Source organism: Malaclemys terrapin, chromosome 5 (genome assembly GCF_027887155.1).
Source record: "Malaclemys terrapin pileata isolate rMalTer1 chromosome 5, rMalTer1.hap1, whole genome shotgun sequence".
NCBI classification, from domain to species: domain Eukaryota; kingdom Metazoa; phylum Chordata; order Testudines; family Emydidae; genus Malaclemys; species Malaclemys terrapin.
Window position 1 is genome coordinate 81,296,478 of NC_071509.1, and position 24,377 is coordinate 81,320,854.

The 24,377-nt window shown below is 38.0% G+C and overlaps 1 protein-coding gene across 1 annotated transcript; it reads left to right on the top strand.

Annotated features, from left to right (window-relative positions):
* Window positions 1–950: 950 nt before the first annotated feature.
* ASIC5 (acid sensing ion channel subunit family member 5) lies at window positions 951–20,548 on the top strand. Its single transcript, XM_054030775.1, has 10 exons — window positions 951–990; window positions 5,439–5,745; window positions 7,958–8,189; window positions 9,334–9,456; window positions 10,563–10,712; window positions 12,079–12,226; window positions 14,284–14,340; window positions 15,992–16,160; window positions 19,979–20,070; window positions 20,358–20,548. Exons 1-10 carry the CDS (start codon window positions 951–953, stop codon window positions 20,546–20,548), a joined length of 1,509 nt encoding a protein of 502 aa, XP_053886750.1.
* Window positions 20,549–24,377: the final 3,829 nt, after the last annotated feature.

A 24,377-nucleotide genomic window follows, 5' to 3' on the forward strand; every position in this document is an offset into this window, starting at 1 on the left:
GCAGCGAGGTGTTGTATTACACACACATTATTGGAAAAACATGACCCCCTCCTCCTATGGAATTATGGTATAGTAAAATATAGACCATCCTTGTAAAGGGAAAGCTTTCACACCACGTACATGCATAAGAGAAGTGTCAAAAAGAGAAGAGTGATTTAGAACCTTGAACACCTTTTTAAGTGTACTCAAAGGAGTGGGGGCTCAACAGCCCGCAAGCCAAAATCTTTAACCAGGTTCTTTGAATATTAATCTGATCCTAAATTATGTAAAATGGAGTAGGTTAATGTTTTATTGTAACTTTGCCTTAGTAAAAGATTTCAAATAACAAATACAATAAATAGTACATGAATAAATAACAATATTGAAGAAACCACACAGACACAGTTAATTTCCAAATAAACATGTTTACTAACTATATATAAATATATAAGTCTAAGTCTAGGTACATATATATACTGCTTCTCTGGTGGCTTCTGCTATAGAGATGGAGGCCCATTAGAGGGCTCCCAAACTATTTCAAGGTATACTCTTCTGTTCCTGTACACTCCAGCAACACAGTATCAAATCAAGCAATTATATTGCACAGTCTCAAATCAAGCAAATTGTTATTATTAACTGAAATTATTTTTTAAAAAAGAAAACTATTTGCACTTGAGGCAATGTACTTCAGCACAAAGACTGACTCTCCACTGTTACATGCCCAATATTATATGTACTTAACATTATATAACTGATCCTGCCATAAAAAATAATCTTTTCTTTTACTTTGAAGCTTATGTTATTTAGAAAGCAAAGCGTAGCAACGCAGGCAGGCAAATTGCTCAGTGTGGTGTGACATCTAATATACCCACCCCTTTAGTTTTCTATAAAAGCCATTAACTAACAATGATCAACAATGAAAAGGAAGCTTTATGTACTCGTTCCTCCCTTCTGAAACTACGAACAGCCTAATGGAGCAGTTTGGGAAATGTGTTGGATTTGATGCCAGAGGTATGTAACAAGAAATATTATAATACATTAGCTTATACTTTACCTTTACTTGCCTTAAGATAGGTTTTTAGAATCCACAACCAAAATGGGGGTGGGGAATAATCTCCTTTAATTTGGAAGCTTGCTCCAAAGTTTTATTCATGTATGGTGAGAATACACAAAGAAGAGGAGCAAAACAAGTGATGTAATGAAAATTTATACCCATAATGAGTGTGACAAATGGAAATATGTATTTAGAAGTAGTAATAACTTATCTTTTAATGCTACAGTTTTAACTAGACAATGCCCCCTATAAGCAATGGCAGTATTTAAGAATTGGTAGATTTTAAGGCCAGGAGTGAGGAACTATTGTGATCATCTGGTCTGACCTCCTACATAACATGGGCCATACAATTTCCCTGAATTAATTCCTGCTTTAGATCCAATACCTGTAGTTGAACTAGAACGTATCCTTTAGAAAACACATCCAATCTTGATTTTAAAATTTTCCAGTGATGGACAATACACGACAACCTTTGGAAAGTTATTCCAATGGTTAATTACCCTCACAATTAAAAATGTGTGCCTTATTTCTTGTCTAAATTTGTCTACTTTTACCTTCTAGCCATTAAATCTTATACCTTTGTCTGCTAAATTCAGGAGCTCTCTATTATCAGATTTTTGTTCCCTATGTAGGTACTTCTTGAGTGTGAGCAAATCATTTTTTCTCTTTGATAAGCTAAATAGTCTCAAGGAGCTCTGTCACAATAAGGCATGTTTTCCAATCATTTAATCATTCTCATGGCTCTCCTCTGAACCCTCTCCAATTTTTCAACATCCTGCTTGGTGTGGACATCAGAACTGGACAAGGTATTCCAGTAGCAGTTGCACCATTGGCAGATACAGAGATAATATAACTTCTCTATTGCAAATCAATATTACCTGTTTTATACATCTAAGGATCACATTAGCCCTTTTGGCCACAGCATTGCTCTAGGAGCTCATGTTCAGCTGATTATCCACCATGATGCTCAAGTCTTTTTCAGAGTCACAACGGCCCAGAATAGAGTCCCTCCAGCCTGTAAGTATAGCCTACAGTCTTTGTTCCTAGATGTATGATCTTACATTTGGCCATATTGAAACTCAGATTGTTCAATTGGGCCCTACTTACCAAGTGATCCAGACCTCTTTGTATAGTGACCCATCCTCTTCATTCCTTACCACACCCCCAATCTTTGTGTCATCTGCAAATCCTGTCAGTGATGATTTTATGGTTTTTCTCAAGTGATTGATAAAAATGCTAGATAGCATACATCCTAGAACCAGTCCTTGCAGGACCCCACTTGAAAGACATACTCCTTATGATGATTCTCCATTTACAATTATATTTTGAGCTCTATCAGTGGGCTACTGTTCAATCCATTTAATATGAGTCATGTTGATTTTGTATTGTTCTAGTTTCTTAATAAAAATGTCATGTGGTACCAAGTCAAAAGCCTCATAGAAGTCTATTAGATCAATACTATTGCCTGTATCAACCAAACTTGTAATCTCATCAAAAAGGATATCAGGTTAGCCAGGACCTACTTTCCATTGATTGGCATTAATTTTATTGTTCTCTTCATTCTTTATTAATTGAGCCCCATATCAGCCATTCCATTATTTCATTAGTTAAATACCGTTAGCACTTATGTTGTTTCATACACTCAGACACAAATCTCAAAACACATTACCTGTGCTGAATGACATACTTGCTACTTCCTTTCAATACATCGCAAATGAAAATATTCACATTGCAAATATATGATCAGGCAGGTTGCTTTAACATATTTAGACATTACTGTAGGATGCTCAGTTACCATCGTGTTCTAAAATTAGAGTGTTTTCATGAGAAATCTGTAAGTGACATAAAGATAGTCCTGAAGCCCTTATTCACATGATGAGATCGGGCTGAAAGAGCAGGCTCTAAGATACTTGGTAACATCATGTATTATTACAAAAGTATCTACATGAATACATGCAGTACTATGTGTGCTTATTGTTGTTATGTACGGTACTGGAATTGCATGTTACATATTTGCACATGCCGTATAAAGCACTATTTTGCTGAATAAACTATCTTGAGTCTTGTAAGAGTATGTATGTCATATGATATACAGGTGAATGATACCATACATACTAAGCACTCCCCTAGCCAGTGCAGCAAGTTGGAGCAGAGAGACAGGCAAACATGGCCTCTGTTATAAGGACTCCTTTGCGGGATCAGCCAGGGCTGGATTGCTTATTGTGACCTGGGAGAAACAGATGCAGACATGCTATGAATTCACTTTGCTTATGCTCAGAGGAGCAGATCCAGCTACCATTGATACCAATTGCAACATACATGTAAGGTGATTTGGGGAGAAGTTAAACATATGTCAGCTGGACATCTCTCCAAGAAATTCACTTGAGCTCCATAGAGAGATTCTGCCTGGCTGCTTGCATAGAGGTGATGTAGGGTAGGATGGGTTCCTTGCCTGTGACAAGAATTAGCTCAGACCAGTAAAAGTATTTGAGGAGCCTTGGGAATAAAAAGATGCTACACAAATAAACATTTAAGGTGGGATTTTCAAAAGAACTCAGCATTGGACTAACTCTACTTCTGTTGGAGTCAATGGAATTTTTAACAATGATTTCAATGGAATCAGAGTCAGGCCAGTGTTGCTTGCTTATGATAACCCTGCCAACAGTGCCAAATCCTGCAAACAGTTGCCAGAATATGTATGGTGGAGTCCAGGAGTACTACCAGAAGATGTAAAAATGTGGAGTAGTGACTTTGATTTTTTTTAGGATCAGACTAAAATATTGGCCTTTAGACAAAATAAAGACCTAGACTTTTCTTTTTGTACTCAGCCCTGAATATGGGGGAAAAACACACAGCTGCACTTTTCAGAAAGATCTAGGAGGCATTGCGACTGTTACAATTTCTTCCATTCCCCACTCTTCCTCTGGGGTTGAAACAATAATTAACTGCAACTCCTGAAAGCGTGCAGCTCACTTCTCCTGCTGTCCCAGCCAGCTCTGTTGGCCACCACAGGTTAATGGCAGAATCCAGAATCTACCCATTTCTCACCCCTCTCCATCCTCCATGACCACTTGCCCTCTGGAGTGGGTGAATCTAGGATCTAGCCCTTGAGCTCTGCACAGGAACCACCCAAATTCCAGGTAGCCTTAATGTGGCCACAGAGAGGCATTAGGAGAGGGGGGCCTTGCACCTCATTGCTTGCTTTGTGTGGCTCTGTTAGTGATAACACTCTATCCCTAAATAGGCTGCAAAACTATTGAACCTACTTCCTGCTAAAATAAGATTTGTGTGGATGGATGGGTGGTTTGTTGGTTGTGGGGTTGTTGTTTTTTTTTGGGGGGGGGGAGGGTAGTTAGTAGCTGTTAAGAATTGGGCTCAGGGAATCACCTATTCTTAGATCCTCAATATTATTTCTAGGTGAAGCTTCTTTGGGTTACTATTGTTCTGTTTTTTACATGATGAGCTAGCATACAATATCCTCCATATAACCACCATTAACTAAAGCACTTTGCCAAACTGTTGATCCTACTAGGGCTTTGTTGTACATGGTCATTGTTAAAATTCCCCCCTTTTGATGTTGTGAGGTAGAAGGCTCTATTCAAAAACCTCAAAGGATGGTTCAACACTAAGCATTCTGTGTAACTACTATATTTCAAGTTCTTTATTATATCCACTTCTGTAGCTCTTCAACTATTTTCAAACCAATACAAAAACCTTGGGGTAATAAGATAAAAACTCTCTGCTTCAAAGGTGTGGAGCCATACTATAACCAAGAAAAATTAATGTAGCGTTATCTCTAACCTTTGAGGTTGTAGCCCTCTAGCTTTTGTCCTCAAACATTCAATAATGAGAGAGTGAAATTTATTTAAAAATATTGTTTCCCCTTTTAGCTCATTTGTAAGACTCAAGGCCTGACCCTACCTGGTTAATAGGAAGTTACTGGGAGATCCAGCTGCTCAGCATCTCATAGTAGGTGTGCAACATTCCGCAGATTTGAGCCCTTATTAAAGTATCTCTCCATTTAAGCCTTTGTCATGACATGCCAAGCTAAAGGGACTGTTAGTTTATCTTGAAAGACTATAGTTAAAAAACTATAAGGATATGCTATTTCGTGTTCTGTTGTCGCCAAGGCTCAATCACTGTCTGATTGCAGTGGATGTTCAGGATAGACTGAGCTAATCTTCAAATGCACAACTCTCTTGGAATTCTAACACACCTTCAGGAGGGAGCTTTCTATTTTAGAAACAATATACCAGCTGGTTATAAACTCCTGTCTGGAGAGGCATTAGAAGCCTGTTTTGTGAGGAACTTCTGTCTAATGTAACATTTAAATCACTACCCTTTAAACAATTTACCCCTCCCCAAAAAAAACTACTGCTAACTTTTCATCTTGTCCAATGTTAAGGATTGCTGGAAAAGATAAGGCTATACTTAACAAGGAAACCGTTGCCTTCTTTGGAAGAAAGAAAGAAGTTTGACCATGAGTTTGCCATGTCCACTTCATTCCATGGGGTGCACAATATTGTCCAAACCCGGAGCAAGATACGAAAGGTCCTGTGGATGTTAGTGGTCCTGGGCTCTATCATCATTGTCGCTTGGCAAATCTGGAATCGATTCACCAATTATTTCAGCTGGCCAACCACAACTTCAATAGTAGTTCAGTATGTGGAAAACATTGAGTTCCCTGCTGTGACCTTTTGTAACTTGAACAGGTAAGATACATCAAATGCATGCTGCAATAACAGATCTCTTTAATGTCCTAAAATGCATCATTATTCTGCAGAACATCTAATCAAATAAAACGAAACACTGGGACAGGCTACAGTCAATTTTCAACCTGGTGGACAGGGAGTTAGTTTCATGCTGCTAGCGGAAGTTGAATGAATAGAAGAAATGCCTGAGCAACATTTTAAATATATTACTGCACTCAATACATCTGACTGCTCACAGAGCACAGTTCAAAGATACAACCAGCAACATATGTTGTTCAGCATTAAGGACCAAATCCTATTTGGTTTACTTAAGTGAGCAGCTCTTGACTTATTTGAACAAATTAGGTAAGACAGACAAGCAGAGTTTGGCTCTACAGGGGTTACAGGCTCTTTCTCATAGTTCTGGGTAAAATATTTAACTAAAGAGGAAGACATTTCAGAATTAGGGGAATTTTTGACACTGAATTTCACTACAGAATAGAGAGATTTTAAGAGATTGTTTTAATCCCTCTCAATTCAGGTGTCAGACCTGTAGGCCATCAGAAATCATACTTTACTGACAGGTAGAATGTACATACATTATATAACCACGGGGTCATGAGTATATTTAGATGATAGATGCTCATCCTGTAATCTTTTCTAAGGGACTGTTGCCAATCCCATCACAGGGACCAAACATATAGACCAATATTTGCAAGCCTGGGAGGCTAAAACTAGGCTTCTAAATCCTTTAAGTTCCTACATAGAAGAAACCTGATTTTCAGAGGTGCAGAGCCCCAGAAGCTCCTGTTGACATCAGTGGGTTGATGGCTGTTCAGCACTTCTGAAAACCGGGTAACTTTTATTTAGGAAGTCATTTTAGGAACCTACACTTGAAAATATCAGCCATAATTCCCAAATCAGTTTAAAGTGCAATAATATTTATATACTTGACTCAGATTCAGCTAGATACTTTTTAAAAGAGTATATTGAACCTGCTGGCTCATTACTATAGCAACCATTAGGTCCAATCTCAGAACCCATGCAGCGTTTCCCCACAACGTTCCATTGGGGAAATGAGCTTTGCTGTCTCTGATCTCCCAGCAGAATGAGTCACAGGTTTAACTCTCAGATCTCTGAGGCTTCCCTGGCCTTCAGTCCCTCCAGCTATAAAGCCATAGCAGGATGTGTTGCAGAAAATGCAATGCCACTACTAGAAGCCCATTTAGAAAGCAAAAGATGATACTATAAAATTATTAAACTAAGTAGGCAGGGTAATCACATATGCACCATGAAGAGGGTGGGTGGTGGGAAATACTTTAAAAATATAGTGCAATTATTGTACCTATAGCTGCAGAATGTTATAGTTACTTATCAGCAATTCAGAGCATGGCAGCTGGCCACTAACACGTCAGTTTGCTTCAACCCCCATCTGTTCATTTCAATCTTTATTATTTATTTCTGGATTTAGTTAGCAGTCCTCCTTTTGGAAAAAATGACAGTCATGGATGTGGTGTGCTTTCAAAAGTAAAATTACAACCAAAGCTAACCCAGGAAGTAATAGCATTTTGTTGAGTTGCAATAAGATCTTTCTACCCATTCAGACCACTATTTTTAGATATTAAGATCCATTTGATCCATTTATTATCCTGCAGTATAAGGATACTTTAGCATAAAATAGCAGTCCAGAACCAAGTCACATAGTAATGGCTTATTATTCTCTGTTCAACACCTTAAGTTCAAATCTACAATGGCTGTTCAGCAAATCCCTAATTCATGTCACCATCAGAAGCGTTTAACATTTTCTATGGGAAAGGTGTTTTTAGGTCCCATAATATTTTAGGATTTTTAAACTGATGCTAGGAGTTAGATCCCCATCCCCACCCATGATTTATACCACTGCCTTCCACCAGGCTTCCTGGTAATGGATGTCGGCTGTGTACGATGGTTAGAACCTCCTCTACTCCAAAAAGTTGTGGATGTAAAAAATAGGTACAACCTCTTCTGCTGAGAGACTGGTGTAAACAGACCAGACAGCACCAGCTGTCTGAGTGATGCACTCAGTTTTCAGGCACAAAGGATAACCTGATTTATAAAAAACAAGATTGTGTTATCCATTCCTTGTAATGCAGAGTAAGGTGTGATTCTGGTGGACTAGACAATAGTGTTTGGGGGAGAGTTTCAGAAAAAATACTGTGGCTACTCATTTAACTGTTCTCTTTCCTACTTACAGATTCCAAGCCCATGCAGTAGCCAACCTCAGTATTATTTTTTTCCTTTGGAGCATTGTGTCTGGAGTTCTTCATGCATTTGATATTGACAACAAGTTCTCTCAAGAGCTAAAAGATTTCCTTCAGGGAAACCAAAACTTCAGCATTAAAGAGTTTACAAGGAATAATGGCTTTTATCTCAACAGCAGCACTTTGCTAGAATGTGATTTTTTTGGGCAGCCATGTTACCCGGAGGTAATATTTTTGCTTTTTTCATAAGAGCAACAATGTAATATTGTCTCAGAAATAGGCTGATTATAGATCTTATCTACATTCACAAAATGAGACTAATCTGAATCATTTATACCAAATTACATTGTGGTGAGTAAGTCTAATTTTTCAAAGGCCACCTTTCAAGTGCTTCACAAGACCTGATCCTGCAGCCCTTATATATGCAAAATAAAACTCCCACTGATTTCAGTAGGAGTTTCTGCATATGGCTAATCAATGGGATTACTCATGTGCTTAAAATTAAGCACATGCCAAAGTGCAATTCAGGGCTTTACTTCTCCCATGAAAATGTATCAGTTATATGCAGAAATAAGAGGGACACTTAACAAAGAAAGCCAAAGTAAATTTTTTAGAATTTTTGAGCAAAAACAAAACAGAGGGCCTGATTTCTAACCTCACTTTTACATGAGTGTACTTCAATGGAGTCACTCCCAGTTTACACTAATGTGAGAACAAAATTAGACCAACAATCTTTCAGTTTCACCTAACCTTTATTGAGAACCTACAGCATGCTTAGAATTACTGATAGAATTGTGTTGACTCTAATTTAAAATATATTAGCAGTAACAACAAGCTCTTGTAGCTAAGACTCCAAAGCAATGAAAGACAATCAAAACAGCAAATGTATTTAGTCACACTATTCAGGCCTAATATGACTAGGGTAATATGCTAGTACTAGTCCATACTCATCTAGTTTACTATGGCTTCATACATTCACTTGAAACAAGCAGCAGCTACTGAACTAAACATCATCTATTGAAAATTAAACTACTTGGAAGTGTTCACTTCCTATTTCCTTATGCAGAAATCCTACAGAACTTATCAGGGATAAAACCAATAGTATCCCATAAAGGTTACTCTAGGTAACCCACAGATTTAATAGAGAATGATAGTCCTTCTACAGAACTTCATAGGTTGGTTTCTGTCAAAGGGATCTCCTACTGTAGGACTGTTTCTATCAGTGATTTACATACTTAACTGCCATTTTCACAGGATCATAAGCAGATCATTTAGAAAATCTAGCCCATAAAACATCCCCAAACCCACTAGCTTAGGTTTAGATTATCTTGTTTCAATTTTTACTTTTCTGTTTTCATTGTTTTAAAAGGATTTTGAACATGTCTTTACTGAATATGGAAACTGCTTTACTTTTAATCACATGGATCTTCCAGCAAGGAGAAGAGTGAGTGTTTCTGGAAGAGGCTTAAGTTTACTTTTTGATATCAAACAGGTAAGACATCACAATAAGATATATACCTAAACATCCATTAACTTGTAGCTTCAAAGATTTGAAAGCTTGAAGGGACCATTATGTTAATCTAGTCTGATCTTCTGCTTAACAAATCCCATATAATTCCACCCATTAATTTTTGCATCAAGCCTGCTATTTCTCAAGTGAGCTAGAGCATACGCTTTAGAAAGACATCCAATCATGATTTAAGAATTCAAGTGCCAGAAAATCCACATCCCTTGGTAAATTGCTCTAATGGTTATCATTACATTTGACTTGTATGAAATTAATAATCCAAGGGCAAATGCAGGACTTGCTACAGCTTCAAAAACTAGAAGTAGTAATGTGAGAATGAAAACTAATTTAAAACATTTTCAAGATAGTGCCCTCTACTTTATTCACTGGCTTATTTGATTTTCCATTAAAGTCTATTCAGAACTCCAGGAGACAGTCATTTGGGGCCAAATCCTGATTGGTGCTGAATGTTGACTTCAGTGGGAGTTGCAGGTACTCAGTACCAACTAGGATTTGCCCCTAATTGGTTACCTTGGATCACTATTGGCAGATTTCCTAAGATACCACCACCAAATACAGAAAACTGCCATGTAAGCAATGGGGAGAGAAATTTTCTAAATGAGATCAAGGAAGAAAACTGAAAATCTATGATGATTTAAAAAAGGGGAGGGGAAGCGGCTGAGCACCTAGCGTTTCTCTTTAAGTGGTGTAAGGAACAACAGTGGCAGCTTCTGGAGGGAATAATGGGCAATGTGCTAGAACATGAAGACTAGTTGTCATGTAAAGAGATGATTCTCAGGGTTGTGAAAGAAGCTTGGATTATCTCTCAGTGGAAGTTAGGGAGGGGAGAGGAAAGAAGAAAAACTCATCATTTTGTTAACTGGGAGGAACTTTAGATACCAAAGGATACTGAATTTAATGTACTTTTATATTTGGGTTTTTGTTTTTTTTAATTGTCCGAGGTGATTTGTCACCGTCACTGGAGGTTCAAATCCAAGCAAAATGGATGGTGCAGCTTTAAACAAAGCTAAGCCCCACAGGGTAAATACATATAAAGCCATTGCTTTTCTAAGGAATTCTTTTTGTACCAGGCACAATTCACTGATGACCCTACCTTTGGCTTTATTGATGCTGGGATAACCTATGTTATCCATTCACCTAAAGAACCTCCACGTTTTGATGGTTTAGGCTTATCAACACCAGTAGGTATGCATGCACACGCTGCAATCAGCCAGCTGAAGGTAAGCCATTTGTATCAGTAGCAGTATCATTCCCTATCTTGCAAATGTATAAGTGCATTTCTAATCTGAAAAGTGACAGGAAAATTGATATTTTGAAGGTTCCATATTTATTATGTCTCAGTGACTTCCAGAGGAAATTTTCTTCATTTACAAGTAAAAAGCTGAATTCTTTCCTGGTCACATATCACTAGTAAGGCAGATGATGCAGACCAAAGTATGTCTGTTTTTAGTTTCACCTTAAAAACCCATTGAAAGCTAGTGCTACAGTGGTACTACTATAATTTGGGCCAATAGTATCTTTATTAATGGGGATGATGCATGAAGGAAAGAAGCAGCTTGACTTTCAGAACCCAGGCTAGTGTTGCTGGACTGGCAATTAGGAAAAAAAAGCATCATTTTACTTGTGAACAGAGCAAATTTGCTCTGGAAGTCATAGAGACAATAAAAATAGTGCCCAGCAGCACTATATTTACATAAAAAGCAACAAAGAGTCCTGTGGTACCTTATAGACTAACAAATGTATTGGAGCATAAGCTTTCATGGGTGAATACCCACTTCGACGGATGCATGTATATTTACATACAATTTTTACTGAAAATCACCAGCCTGAAAACAGTGCAGATTTTCTATACTATATGCACAGAGATCATGGAGGTAGTAGACTTTCCGCAGGGATTAAAATTACTCCCCCGTGTTTCTGCTAACTTCACTCTTGGGATGCTGTTTGAAGGCACATTCCCATAGGGCATCCATTTCAGACAGATATTTTAGACCTGCTTAGTTGGGTTAAAGAGGAAGTATTTTGACCACTATCCCATTAAGCCTCAAAATGTGTATATATATATATGCATTTTAAAACAAAAATATTCTTCAAGAACACAGTTCTGTGTTTCTCCTTCATCAGTGGACAAGATAGCTAGGAAGTCAAAAAGAGCAACAGTCAAATTTTCTTCTCACTGAATTTAGGATTTGACTCTGGAAATTCTGCTTTCTGAACTGTTACAAGGTGTTAGTCTTATCACCAACTCTTGAACTCAGTTCTTAGAGAGAAAGTAAGTCCCTGATCCTGTAATGAAACCTGTCAGAGTGGACCCTTCTTCCTTGTAGAGCCCTACTGAAGCCCAGTCTTCCAGAGGTTTGTGCTATCAGATTGAACAGCAGAATCAGGACCTAGGAGGAACCGATATATTATTTTTTTAAATAGTTTGATTTTTTAAACTATACTTTGTTACTAATTTGAGATTTATTTTTGACAGCAATTCTGCTTAACTTTTATCCAAGCGTCAGTTAATAATATATCAGATAAAGCTCTTTATTTAAAATAATGACAAGGATATTTTAAAGAATGCTATTTTTTAATCTAAAGACAGTTATCCAAGAATACCCTTGGGGAGAATGCAATCCTAACATCAAACTTCAGCACCACAAGATCTACAGCACCTATGGATGTTTGCAGGAATGTAAGGCCAGGCACATACAGGACAAGTGTGGATGTTTGCCATTTCTACTTCCAGGTACTTCTTGGGACATGCTACATTTGTGCTTCAAAAGGTGCTCTTTGGCTCTTTTTAAATATTCTGCCTTGTCAAGTTTTACTTTCATTTAGAGAGCTCAGTCATCTCAGAATCCTGAATCCAGCTAGTACTGGTTGAACAATTTAATAAAGTTTTAATGAATATTTTAAATTTCACTTTTCATGTCCAATTTTGATGTTTTAGTGAAAGGCACTGAAAAGGTTTGACCAGTTCTAAACCCAACATCTGCTCAGACATCATCCTTCTGATGCACCCTGAAAACTTTAATGAGATTACACCAGAAACCTGTAATAGCATCTGTCTTGTCTTTAATTTGACCCCTAAAGCACTGGAGCGAAAGCACTTGACTCAGCTGATGGGGACTAGCAGGACTGTAATATATGTGTTATGATCAAAACATCAAAAGGCTCAGAGTGAACTCTCTTGAATCACATGGCAATCAACAAGGGTATTCTGGGTAGAGGACTAGATTCACCCCCTCAGGGCAGGGAGATACACATTGCAAGGGGTGTAGATTTTTCATCTAATTTAGTTCAAGCTCTTATTTTAAACTATTTACACAGAGACTACCCATCATGAAGAACATACATTAAAATAGATTTTACATAAGCCAGATTATTTCAGTATTAAACAGCAGATGGTTAGCAGCGGCAGGAAATTTATAATATAAAAGGTGAAGATAGCCTGTGCTATCTGTGTGTATTTAGTATATTCTCTCTAATAACTTGTCTAGATCTTTGTGTGTCAAGAGGTAAGGATTTCCTAATGCTGAAGAAAAGGAAACCCGACTATTGTATCCTTTCTTTATAACCTCAGATCATCTAGCCATACACACACCCTCCCGACTCCATGCCACCCTGTTTTCTAGCACTCGCCAAAAAAATCAGAAGACTATCCCCCTTAGTGCTAAGTGCAGAGGGAATTACATCACTTACATTTTCATTCCCGTTGAGTCAGGCAACTTATTAAAGTGCCTAACTTTAGGCACCCACTTTAGAAAATGTTGGTCTATTGATTCACCACTTTTCTGTAGAGAGTAAACGTATTTGCTCATTAGTAGAGTTGGGCAGAATTTTCTGATGAAAGAGTTTTGTTGGAAAATGCGGGTTCATCAGACCTGAATAGTTTCATGAGAATGGCTTGAGTTCAAAAAACTTTCATTGAATCAGCCAAGATTCTGTCAGAAGTCCGCCTGGCAGGGTGCCAGTGACCCCAACATTGTAAGGTCTATGGCTCTAGGTCAGATGCACCACTCCGGGGCTTCCAGGAACTGGAAACCTGAAGTCCTCTAAGCAGGGTTCAGTTCCTGGCTCTGCATCAGGCAGCCTGGATGCCCTTAGAACCCCAGCTCAGCCCATAATCACATAATATAGAAATCGAGGTTACAGATCAAGCATATCTACAAGAAAAAAAAATGGAAGTGATAAGGGTCAAAGAAGCCCAGCTGCCTCTGAACAGCTGTGAAAGGGACAAGCTGGCCCAAGCAGGATGTGCCAGTAAGGATAAGTCTGGGGTGAAAGCTTAGCTCTCCTGAAGTCAATAGGAGCTTTGAAATTTACCTTAATGGGGCCAGGTCTTTAGGCTGGCCTTAAACATAGTTCTTAAACTATCAATCAAAATAGTAAGAAATAATACACACCTCACTTCTTTCCCCAATTTTGTTTACGTAATTAAGAACTGAAGTTTCTGACCTTACCTCCCTAAAATATTTGTTTTACATGATATATTGGGTGGGTGCCCTGAAGTCGAAAGGCAGGATTGACAGACCCACAGCTATAATGAAATTTACTCTTATTTTTAAATTTTACCAAGTTTTTCTGTTATGTGCCATATTGTGTTGATAACAATGAACAGTGTTACACCAAACTGATCTTTCAGTCACTGAAAATGTGGAATAAAGCTTTAGATTTCAAAGGAGTTACTTTGTATTTACACTAGTACAACTGAGAGCAGAAACTGGCCCACTAGCTTTAGTGAAGTATTTAATTTGAATTTGTATACTCCAGGCTTTAATTATTATTATTACTATTTTTAAGGAAACGGAACAGAATGTGACCTACAAAAATTCTACAGTTGTGTTTCTCCTGCACTCTGTAAGTAACAGTTTAATTAACATATTAATATTTTTCTATTCTTGAGCTTCATTAAAAGTACATTAGAAGGCTCCAAGTGTGCACTAGAATATAGCTAGAAATTGGTAAGAAAACTAATACAACATCAGAACTGAACTACAGCATATATGGTTAGGTCATTAGACAGTTTCAAAATGAAGAATGGCAATAGGACATTGAATAAATGTCTTTTTTTTAAAAACCTCCTTACCCATGTTATGAATGACACCTTACATTTTACAAACAAAGACTGCTTATCCATTCATTTGCACCATTTGTTTTTATTTCTGCATCTCCAGATTAATCTGCTTCAATTTTCTACTTAGGGACAGCTTTACTTTTTGGCTCTTCTGCCCTAGTGCAAAGCTCTTGCATTTCCAGTGCTGCTAAACCCCCTTGAGGGGGCCATTTAGGGAACTGGGGTAAAAATCTGTCTGGGGATTGGTCCTGCTTTGAGCAAGGGGTTCGACTAGATGACCTCCTGAGGTCCCTTCCAACCTGATATTCTATGATCTTTTTAGTGTGCTTAGCACAGGAAAGGGGGTAAAAGGGGCAAAGGTTGGCCACTCCACTGATGAAACTATCTGAAATAGAGTTTGCTAACGCCATGCTCCCTGGCACCTCCCACATCCTACAGAAAAATTCACCTTACACTTGGAGTAGGGGAAGGACGTGGGAGCATTTGCTATGAGGGCCAAGGAAGATCCTGTAAATTTGTACTTCTTTATGCTATTCCAGCAGCATAAAGGGAACACAGTGCCATGCTGAATTTTTATAATTTTTTTTTTTAAAATCCTGTCTATATAATTTTGATAATTTTAACTATTTTCTAGCACGGTGACTTTTCCTAAGAATTGCTATGAGAAAATGACAACCCTACATGTGGAATTACTCATTGTCACAATGACCATACAGATCTGAATATCTGTGACTTCAAGTAACAATGCCAGAATGTAGGAACATACAAAAGAAGTGTAAGACAGACAGAATGGATTCTGTCTACATAAAAAATGTTGCACATACCATACTTTAACAAGGATAGTGTAAAAAGACTGGATTATCAAAATGGCAATATATTAAATGGACAAAATGTTCTTACTGAGATTTACAATGTAATCATCAAGAACTAACAAACACTAGCTCATAGAACATCGACACCAATCCTGCAATCACTTCTGCACACAGAGAAACTCCATGATAAAACGTCAGCAAGACATGGTCCAATGGATTAGCCTGGAGCCTTAGTGGCAGAAGATCTACATTCCCATTTCCAGCTCTACCATGAACTTTCTGTGTGGTCTTGCACAAGTTGTTTATAAGGACCTAAGCATCCAGCCTCCCACTGAAGTCAGTGAGAATAGCAGTTCTGAGCACCTTTAAAAAAATCAGGCAGTTAGGAGTCCTGTGCCTCAGTTTCCACCTCTATAAAATGGGAATAATAATACTTATTCACTTTTGTAAAATATTTTGGGATTCACATATAAAGAGCCATCTATAAAGACTATGTTATTTATTGGAGTCAATTAAATTCTATTGGTTAGTTTCCCAAACTTCTTTTGTATAAAACGAAATATTACAAACTTCACATTCCTTTGAACATACATAGTATTGATTCATTTTCCTGAAATTTCAGATAACATAGAACTAATGGGACTATGTACGGTAGGAACCCACAATTCTACTTGTCCTGTGCCTTGTGAAGAAACAGATTATCCCACCACTGTCACCTATTCAAGTTTTGCGAGTGAAAAAGCCTTAAAATTCTTTTCCACAAAGCTGAAGAGAAGTCTAGAGTATATCAGGTAATCTTATTAAAACTTTGTCTTTACAAGAAATATGTTGGATCATTTACAGATGCCATCTTTATTGATTTATTTACAGGGCCTGACTAAAATGTGAACTCTGTTCAGTTACATGAGACCTTTCTTTGTATACAATATTAAGAACAATGCCTGCAATACATATGAAGTATTCTCATGGGAAATTGGCCAAGACACAGTATTTTATTGTTTTATATCTGTTGCTATATCTGTTAGATAACCTAGGAGACTAGTGGTCTCAGGTATTTTCCCCTGCAGTGACCCCCATATTACAAATATTATAGCCATAAAGATTTAGAACCCCTCCCCCACCTAGCCATAAAGAAAGAGGTGGTGGTTGTGATCCTCTTGAAACCTATTCATAACCCCCAGGAAGAGAGTTTGTGCAACAGGCAATACTGAGATCTTGATCCTGATACAACTGAAGTCAATGGCACAACTCCACCCTACATCAGTGGAAGCGGGATTTTTCCTTCCCTAAAGATAAAGTAGAAATACTTGTAAAACCTGAGGAAAGTGAGCTGTCTGGGTGTGGGCCTATTGCTTTGGGTTTAAGGTTACAGGTTGAATATTTAGTTTTATCAATATTAGGCTTACTATAATTCACCCCTCACACAGAGTACTCAGATAATATTTGATGCTGTATCAATCCCCAAGAAAAAGTAGATAAGGCAGATAATACAATACTATTTACTAGATTATCAAATATTGTATAACATACAAGTTTTCCAAAACGGAGACTTTCATTTGGGAAAGAGATCTTTCAGAAGCTTGTGTAATCTACCTTATCAATTGGTTTAATAATATATATATCACATACCTACATAACCTCATAGATTACATTAGCTCAATAATAAAGATCTCTGTTTACTAAATATATGAACTAATGTAAAGTAATGTAATTTGCAAAAGGAAAAACATGAGCAAGCACTTGATATAGTCTGTTTTGATATATTCTTACTGGATTTACTTACTAAAAGTACAGTCTTACAAGTCTGGAAGAAGAGAACAGTTTGTAAAACATGACATTAGGAAACACAGAATCCAATTGTCAAAGGGTCTTTAATTCAGTCCATAGAACTGTTTGTATATCGGTAAGCACAATTAGAAGCACAAGTACAGAAGAACCTCAGCGTTACGAACACCTTGGGAATGGAGGTTGTTCGTAACTCTGAAATGTTCATAACTCTGAACAAAACGTTATGGTTGTTCTTTCAAAAGCTTACAACTAAACATTGATTTAATACAGCTTTGAAACTTTACTATGCAGAAGAAAAATGCTGCTTTTAACCATCTTAATTTAAATTAAACAAGCACAGAAACAGTTTCCTTGTCTTGTCAAATCTTTTTTTTTTAAACTTTTCCTTTTTTTTTTTAGTAGTTTATGTTTAACACATCACTGTACTGTATTTGCTCTCTTTCTTTCTTTCTTTCCTGATTGCATATTTCCAGTTCCAAATGAGGTATGTGCTTGACTGGTCAGTTCATAACACTGGTGTTGTAATTGAGGTTCTACTGTAAAATGCAGTAGATGTGAATAAGTGCATGGACAGATACTAGACACACACTAAAAGACTTTAGATGCTTTAAAGAATTGCTTGGAAGTTTTGGCCCATAAAATATCCAAATTGCTTAATTGTTTGTGTGAGTGTTGAATTTCTTGTTCTTGAAACCATGGTTAAAGGTGTATTTTGCACGTGAACAAAGGGCAGACAAAGGGCATGCAAATTAAGCATATTATTAAAATAAATCTATATTAAGCCATTGAAAATTCCACAACAACATTATGTATTTCACTTCGTCAATTATTTTATTGTTTGTAAACATTAGACAAACCAGCAATTACTCAATTAACCAAGTCACAATACCAAAAATTATTCTGTTACCAAGTTTGTAGCCAATATGAATCAAGTCAATATATTAATTAGTACATATCATAAATTACCAAATGTAGGGATCTATTGATTTTTGAAGATGTAAAAAGGTAGAGTTAACTATTTACAACCTTATTACAAATATACACAATAGCAACTCCTCGGTAATGCTAGGAAGCATAATTAATATGATCCATTAACAGGGGAATTATTGTTACTGTCAGATGTTATGTACAGTCTGGAATGGTCACCTGATGAGATTGCAGAAGAAAATTTTGGGCAGCAAATACTTAATTTTCAGTGAAAGTGGGTGAATGAGCTACATTACATCATTACACCTAAAATTTGTAACCATGAGTCTCCATAGAGAATTCACATTATTAAAAACCATGACCATATCTGTGTTTAACAATATTTTCATTTGATAAATTAAAGTGAAACACTTTTTTTGTTTTCTAATCCACAATGATTATGGAAAGAGCTCTTATGTTCTCTGTGGTTAAGGTGTCTATTTAGCAGCTACGTGGAATCTATTTCCTGTTAACCACGGTATCATAGGGCCAGATCCTGACAGCCTTATTCTCACTGGTAATGCCATATGCCCAATCCAGCAAAGACTTAGTCATGTGCTTAATTTTACACACTGAGTAGCCCCAATGAAGTAATGGGGCTAATGGCAGAGGACAAAAGTCACACATGTATATAAGTCATTGCAGGATTGGGACTCTACTGTATAAGTAGCCTGGCCTAGGCCAACACAGCTCCGGTGCACAGGGGTGTGAAAAATCCACACCTGAGTGCCATGCTATTCCAATTTAACCCCCAATGTATATGCAGTTAACAGAAGAATACCATCAACATAGCTATCATCACTTGGGGAGATGGAGTTCCTACAGTGACAGAAAACAAACGTTTGGTTGCTGTACTCTCATGACTGAGCTATGGGCTATTTTGATGTGGGGCTACTTCAACCTCACTTTCTGAAGATGTTCCATTTTGGATAAATAGTTAAGAGTCATTAGGCCAGAAATTCTGTAGCCTGATGGTTAGGGCACCCACCTAGAAGGTAGTGGAGGGGAGGGAGAGAATTGAAACCAGGTCTCACACATCCCAGGTGAGTGCTCTTACCATTGGGCTAAAAGTTATGAGGTAGGTGGTGACTCCTCCTGCTTCTCCAGCCAGCTTTTGAAGGGGATACTATGTGGTAGGCAACCTCTGAGTGTGCCTACCAGATTGGGCCTCCCAGGTGAGATAGGTGCTCCTCCATCTATCTTCCCCTGGTTCATGTATTGGTGAGAGTCTTTGGTGGGAACCAGACATCAAGACACCAGCGTACATTCCCAGAGGAAAAAACTTAGGCTACCAGGGTACTTTTACAGTGGGAAATTTAGCGCCTACATCATTTGGCAGCAGTTGAGCATTGGTCTTCTGGATCACATTATAGCCTAAAACTCTGATTTAGGTGCCTAAGTTTGGGGTTTAGGTGCCTGAGTATCCTTGTGGATCTGGGCCCTGTTTAATATCCTTGTCCATGCAGGCTTACTCCCTATAACACAGTCGTCAGCCCTGATCCCTGCATGGCTGGATCCCTGCATGGCTGGATCACTATGCCTGTGAAGAGTTCACTATATGAAAGGGGTTTTAAGAGGGAAATTCTGGCTATACCTCGTCATGAACAGACAGGCTTCTAGCACTTCACAAGAAAGACTGTTCCACACTCTAGTAGACAACTGCTAGGAAATTTTCCCTGATTATCATCTTAAATTCACTTTTGTCAGTTTCATTTCATTGCACTTTGACAGTGACTATCATTTCTGTAACATCTTTCCAGTATGAATTTAATTTCTAACTATACCGCTAATGACAGAAATAAGTAGCAGTACTTATTATACTGTCAAATTATACTATATGTGTGTTTGTCATCAGGGAGAATCTTGTGTATATTGACATTAAATATCACGATCTGAACTACAAAATGACTCGGCAGCAGAAAGCCCGGAGTGTGTCCGAGTTGCTTGGTAAATATTCATTGGTTAACATTTATTTATTTTTTCTTTCAAATCTATTCTTTTTCCGGTCAAGTTTCTAAGCAAGAGTAATGTCCACCTTATTCTATCAGCAACTGTCAACCACTTTTCCAGAACTTAGGTTCTAGGAAGAATGTGCAGCTGTCCCATTAAAAGGCTCAGTAGCACAGACAGCACCTCTAAGGGAGAGTTAGAACTTGAACCTGGCAGGGTTTTCTTTGCTTGCTAGACTAAACCAAATGCTTAGGCTGACATGCATTTATTTTCTTCTATTACAGCTGACGTTGGTGGCCAGCTTGGTTTGTTTTGTGGAGCCAGTATGATTACAATCATAGAAATTGTTGAGTATGTTTTCACCAACTTCTGTTGGCTGTGCATCTTTCTGCTACTGAAAGCACCAGAAATGCCCCAGTGGAATATTCCAGCTCAGAATGAGCAGACAGACAAGGAGGGAATACAAGAATGCTAATGGCTTGTCAATGCACAAAGCCTCACAGTCTCCTGTAACTTGCCTTCATTTTGAAGATATTACGAGAAAATTGATATTTAACCTCAACTGGTTTCCTCCACTTAACAGCTATAAATAATGCAACAATGGAATTCTAAACAATAGTCATTGGAAAGACTGTTTCTTTCTCTTATGATGACAAATGTAATCTTTATCTAACCCAATATAATTTTTAGTGGCTGCGCAAATGGTTTATGCTGGCATGTAACACTATTGCATGTATGACACAGAGTTGAAGACTCCTGCAATTTGGGTAAGCTAAATTAATGGTCTCACTCTCAAACAAATCTTCCTAATAATTATTATTACAGAAGTGATGATACAGTGCTGAAGAAGAGGGTATCCCCACTGACCACAGGATTTTTTGCTGCAGTCCACCTGCAATTATAATTCCTATTAAGTCTATGGAAGTTTTGCAATGGAACTAGCTCAATGGAATTAGGAGTTGGCCCCTAATGCATAACAAGATTTAAATTAGGGTGTGTCAGTCCCAAATTAGATAAATAAATAAAAGGCTATGGGTCAGCCTACCACAGTGCTTGGAAAAAGGCAAGAATACCTTGTCATTTGCCCTTAATGAGAATGAGAGATGGGAAAGGATAACCAAAACTTGACATTCTTGGTCTCCTTAAACACAGCTGGTAGTAAGAATGTGACTTTTTATATTGAAAAAAGTATTAAAAAGTTATAATTAAACTACTGTAACGGTTACTCACTGTTACTTAATTACTTATCTCACATACTTATTTCCACTAATAACAGACTCAGTCAATACAGTAAATGAAGAGACTTCAAGATGACTTAATGAAGTTTCCAAAATTATTAAACAGATTGATGAGGATTGAGGTCGTGATCCAAGTGCTGTGGAAATCAATAGAAAGAGCCCAATTGTTTTGGACTTGGATCAGACCCTAACTGTACATACTTGTGAAAGATTCAAAATCTTGTTGCCACAGTTAAAAAACTAAGTGCAAATAAGGGTTCTCAGCCAGAACTACTTCATGCATAAGGTAGTCAAGATGGAATAAGCTACCGGAGAAACTTATGATGGAAGCAAAATGTAAGTGAACAAAACAAAAACTTTGATAGCAGAAATCTTAAAATTATGTTTACTAAGGTGTGTTACAGTTTAAAAAAACCTGTAACCATTTAAAAATTATGGAAACGAACAGGGAAAGCCTGTATTTATAATAACCAGAGCTTCAGACATTTTTGAAGGCATAGGACCATATTTTGCCCTGATTTAAACTCTCAATTACCCCACTGAAATCAGTGAATTTGGTCTCGTAATACAAATGAAAATGTGGAATTTGGACAGGATAGTGATGAGCCATTTTTAAAGTAGAGACAAACTGAAATTTTTAGTCAACATTTCAAAATCAGTCATTTCTTTTTAAGCATCTTGTTATTAAAAATTAGTTTGACCTATTTTCTTGAAACCTTACAGACAATTCTCCTCAGCTTTCAGAGTGAATTCTGGCACTTTTCAGGCCTAACCAGCTTTGCTAGCCAAAAGTCCCATAGAGGTTAAATTGGGCTTATAATTAAACCTGGTAGTAACACGATGAAATCATAACCTTTAAGGCACTGATCTGCATGATTTCTGATCACTACAAAAATTATAAGCCCATATGAATAGTCCACAAAGTGTATTCCTCTATTCACTTTGTGGCATGTCAATATGATATGTATAGTCCCATTTACACTGTGCCACTCTGAGCAGCCACACAGTACTGCATGACTGGCAAATTCAGATAATTTCTCCTTAGTTTAATATTACATTGCAGAAGCAAAGCGGATACTATCTTTCTCCAAGGAAGTAATAATGTAAAGTAGTAATCTATGATTCACGCAAGCTGTCAGATAAAATTAAGTTATGAATTAATAAAATTCCATCAGTGGGCAATGACAGACCTAGCACTTCTTTCTGTGACTCCACTTTAAGCCCTGAGATAACGAACATTTCTGCTCTCAAAAAAGAGAAAATGCCTAAATTTTATTTCTCAGTAAGGAGGAGTTTGAGTGAATTTAAGGTCAGCATATACATTGGTGCATAAAACAGCTAAGGGCATTGCTTGCTGGGAAAACTTTTTTCCTGATAATATCAAATTTATTAATATCCGAGAAACAGTAAGAAGAAATTTCTGTCCTGGAGGAGGAGGAGGGTGGGGAGGTGTGGGGGGGGAAGAGCCTGTCTTGTCATATAGTGGAGCAAAAAAGCCAGCAAGATCCCACATTATTTTCTAAGGGAAGTATAATTGCTGTAAGACAAGACCTTTACTTTGTGAAATCATGATATTAGAGAACTTAACCCCAACTCCAGTTATGTGCCCATCATCTCTTTTAAAAAAATAAAAATCTCATACTATAGCATTCAATTTTGCTTCTGATACTTATAACAGGACTTAACGCTGAATATCCAAACAGAAAGGAAAGAGTGATTGAACATAATGATCCAGCACAATATAATACTAAATAGAGCAAGGTGTTTTGTAAGTGGTGCAATGATTTTCCTTTGGTGCTCCTAATAAGCACCGGACTAAACAATTAGTATAGCTTTGCTGTGTGGAAAGTTAGCAGGTAGCTCCTTTTCAAGTGAGTGAAAAACAGAACAAATGATATGTAAAGATTAAAAAGGAAACAAGTCTGACATGGAGGTTAAAATGAGAACAGCCCGAAGCACTGGACCAAATTTACCTAAGGCCTGGTCTACACTAGGAGATTATGTCGAATTTAGTAGTGTTAAATCCAATTAACCCTGCACCCGTCCACACAACGAAGCTATTTAGTTCGACATAGAGGTCTCTTAAATTCGATATCTGTACTCCTCCCCAACGAGGGGAGTAGCGCTAAATTCGACATGGCCATGTCGAATTACGGTAGGTGTGGATGGAAATCGACGGTAATAGCTCCGGGAGCTATCCCACAGTGCACCACTCTGTTGACCTCTGGACAGCAGTCCTAACTCGAATGCTCTGACCAGCCACACAGGAAAAGCCCCGGGAAAATTTTAATTCCTTTTCCTGTCTGGGCAATTTGAATCCCATTTCCTGTTTGGACATCGTGGCGAGCTCAGCAGCACTGGCAACGATGCAGAGCTCTCCAGCAGAGATGGCCGTGCAATCTCAGAATAGAAAGAGGGCCCCAGCATGGACTGATCGGGAAGTCTTGGATCCGATCGCTGTGTGGGGCGATGAGTCTGTGCTTTCGGAGCTGCGATCGAAAAGACGGAATGCAAAGATCTATGAGAAGATCTCAAAAGCCATGACAGACAGAGGATACAGCTGGGATGCAATGCAGTGCCGCGTGAAAATCAAGCAGCTGAGACGAGCGTACGAGAAGACCAAAGAGTCAAATGAACGCTCCGGATCCCAGCCCCAGACATGCCGTTTCTATGAGGCACTGCATTCCATTCTAGGTGCGGCCGCCACCACTACCCCACCGCTTCCTCGGAGATGTTAGCGGACGGGGAAGATTAGGAAGGTGAGGAGGAGGACGAGGCAGTCGATAGCGCTTACAACGCTGATTTCCCAGACAGCCAGGATCTCTTCATCACACTCATGGAGATTTCCTACCAACCGTCCCCAGGCGTTAACCCGGACCCTGAATCAGGGGAAGGATCAGACGATAAGTGTTTTAAACATGTAAACATTTATTTTGAACAGAACAGGAATATTAACAATGGGTTTTTCATGATTTGTTTGCCCTAGGCGCTTAACGTTTTAGTCCTTGGCAGTGCAACTACTGCAAAAGAATCTAACAATGTCCAGTTTATCATGATTAGTTTGCC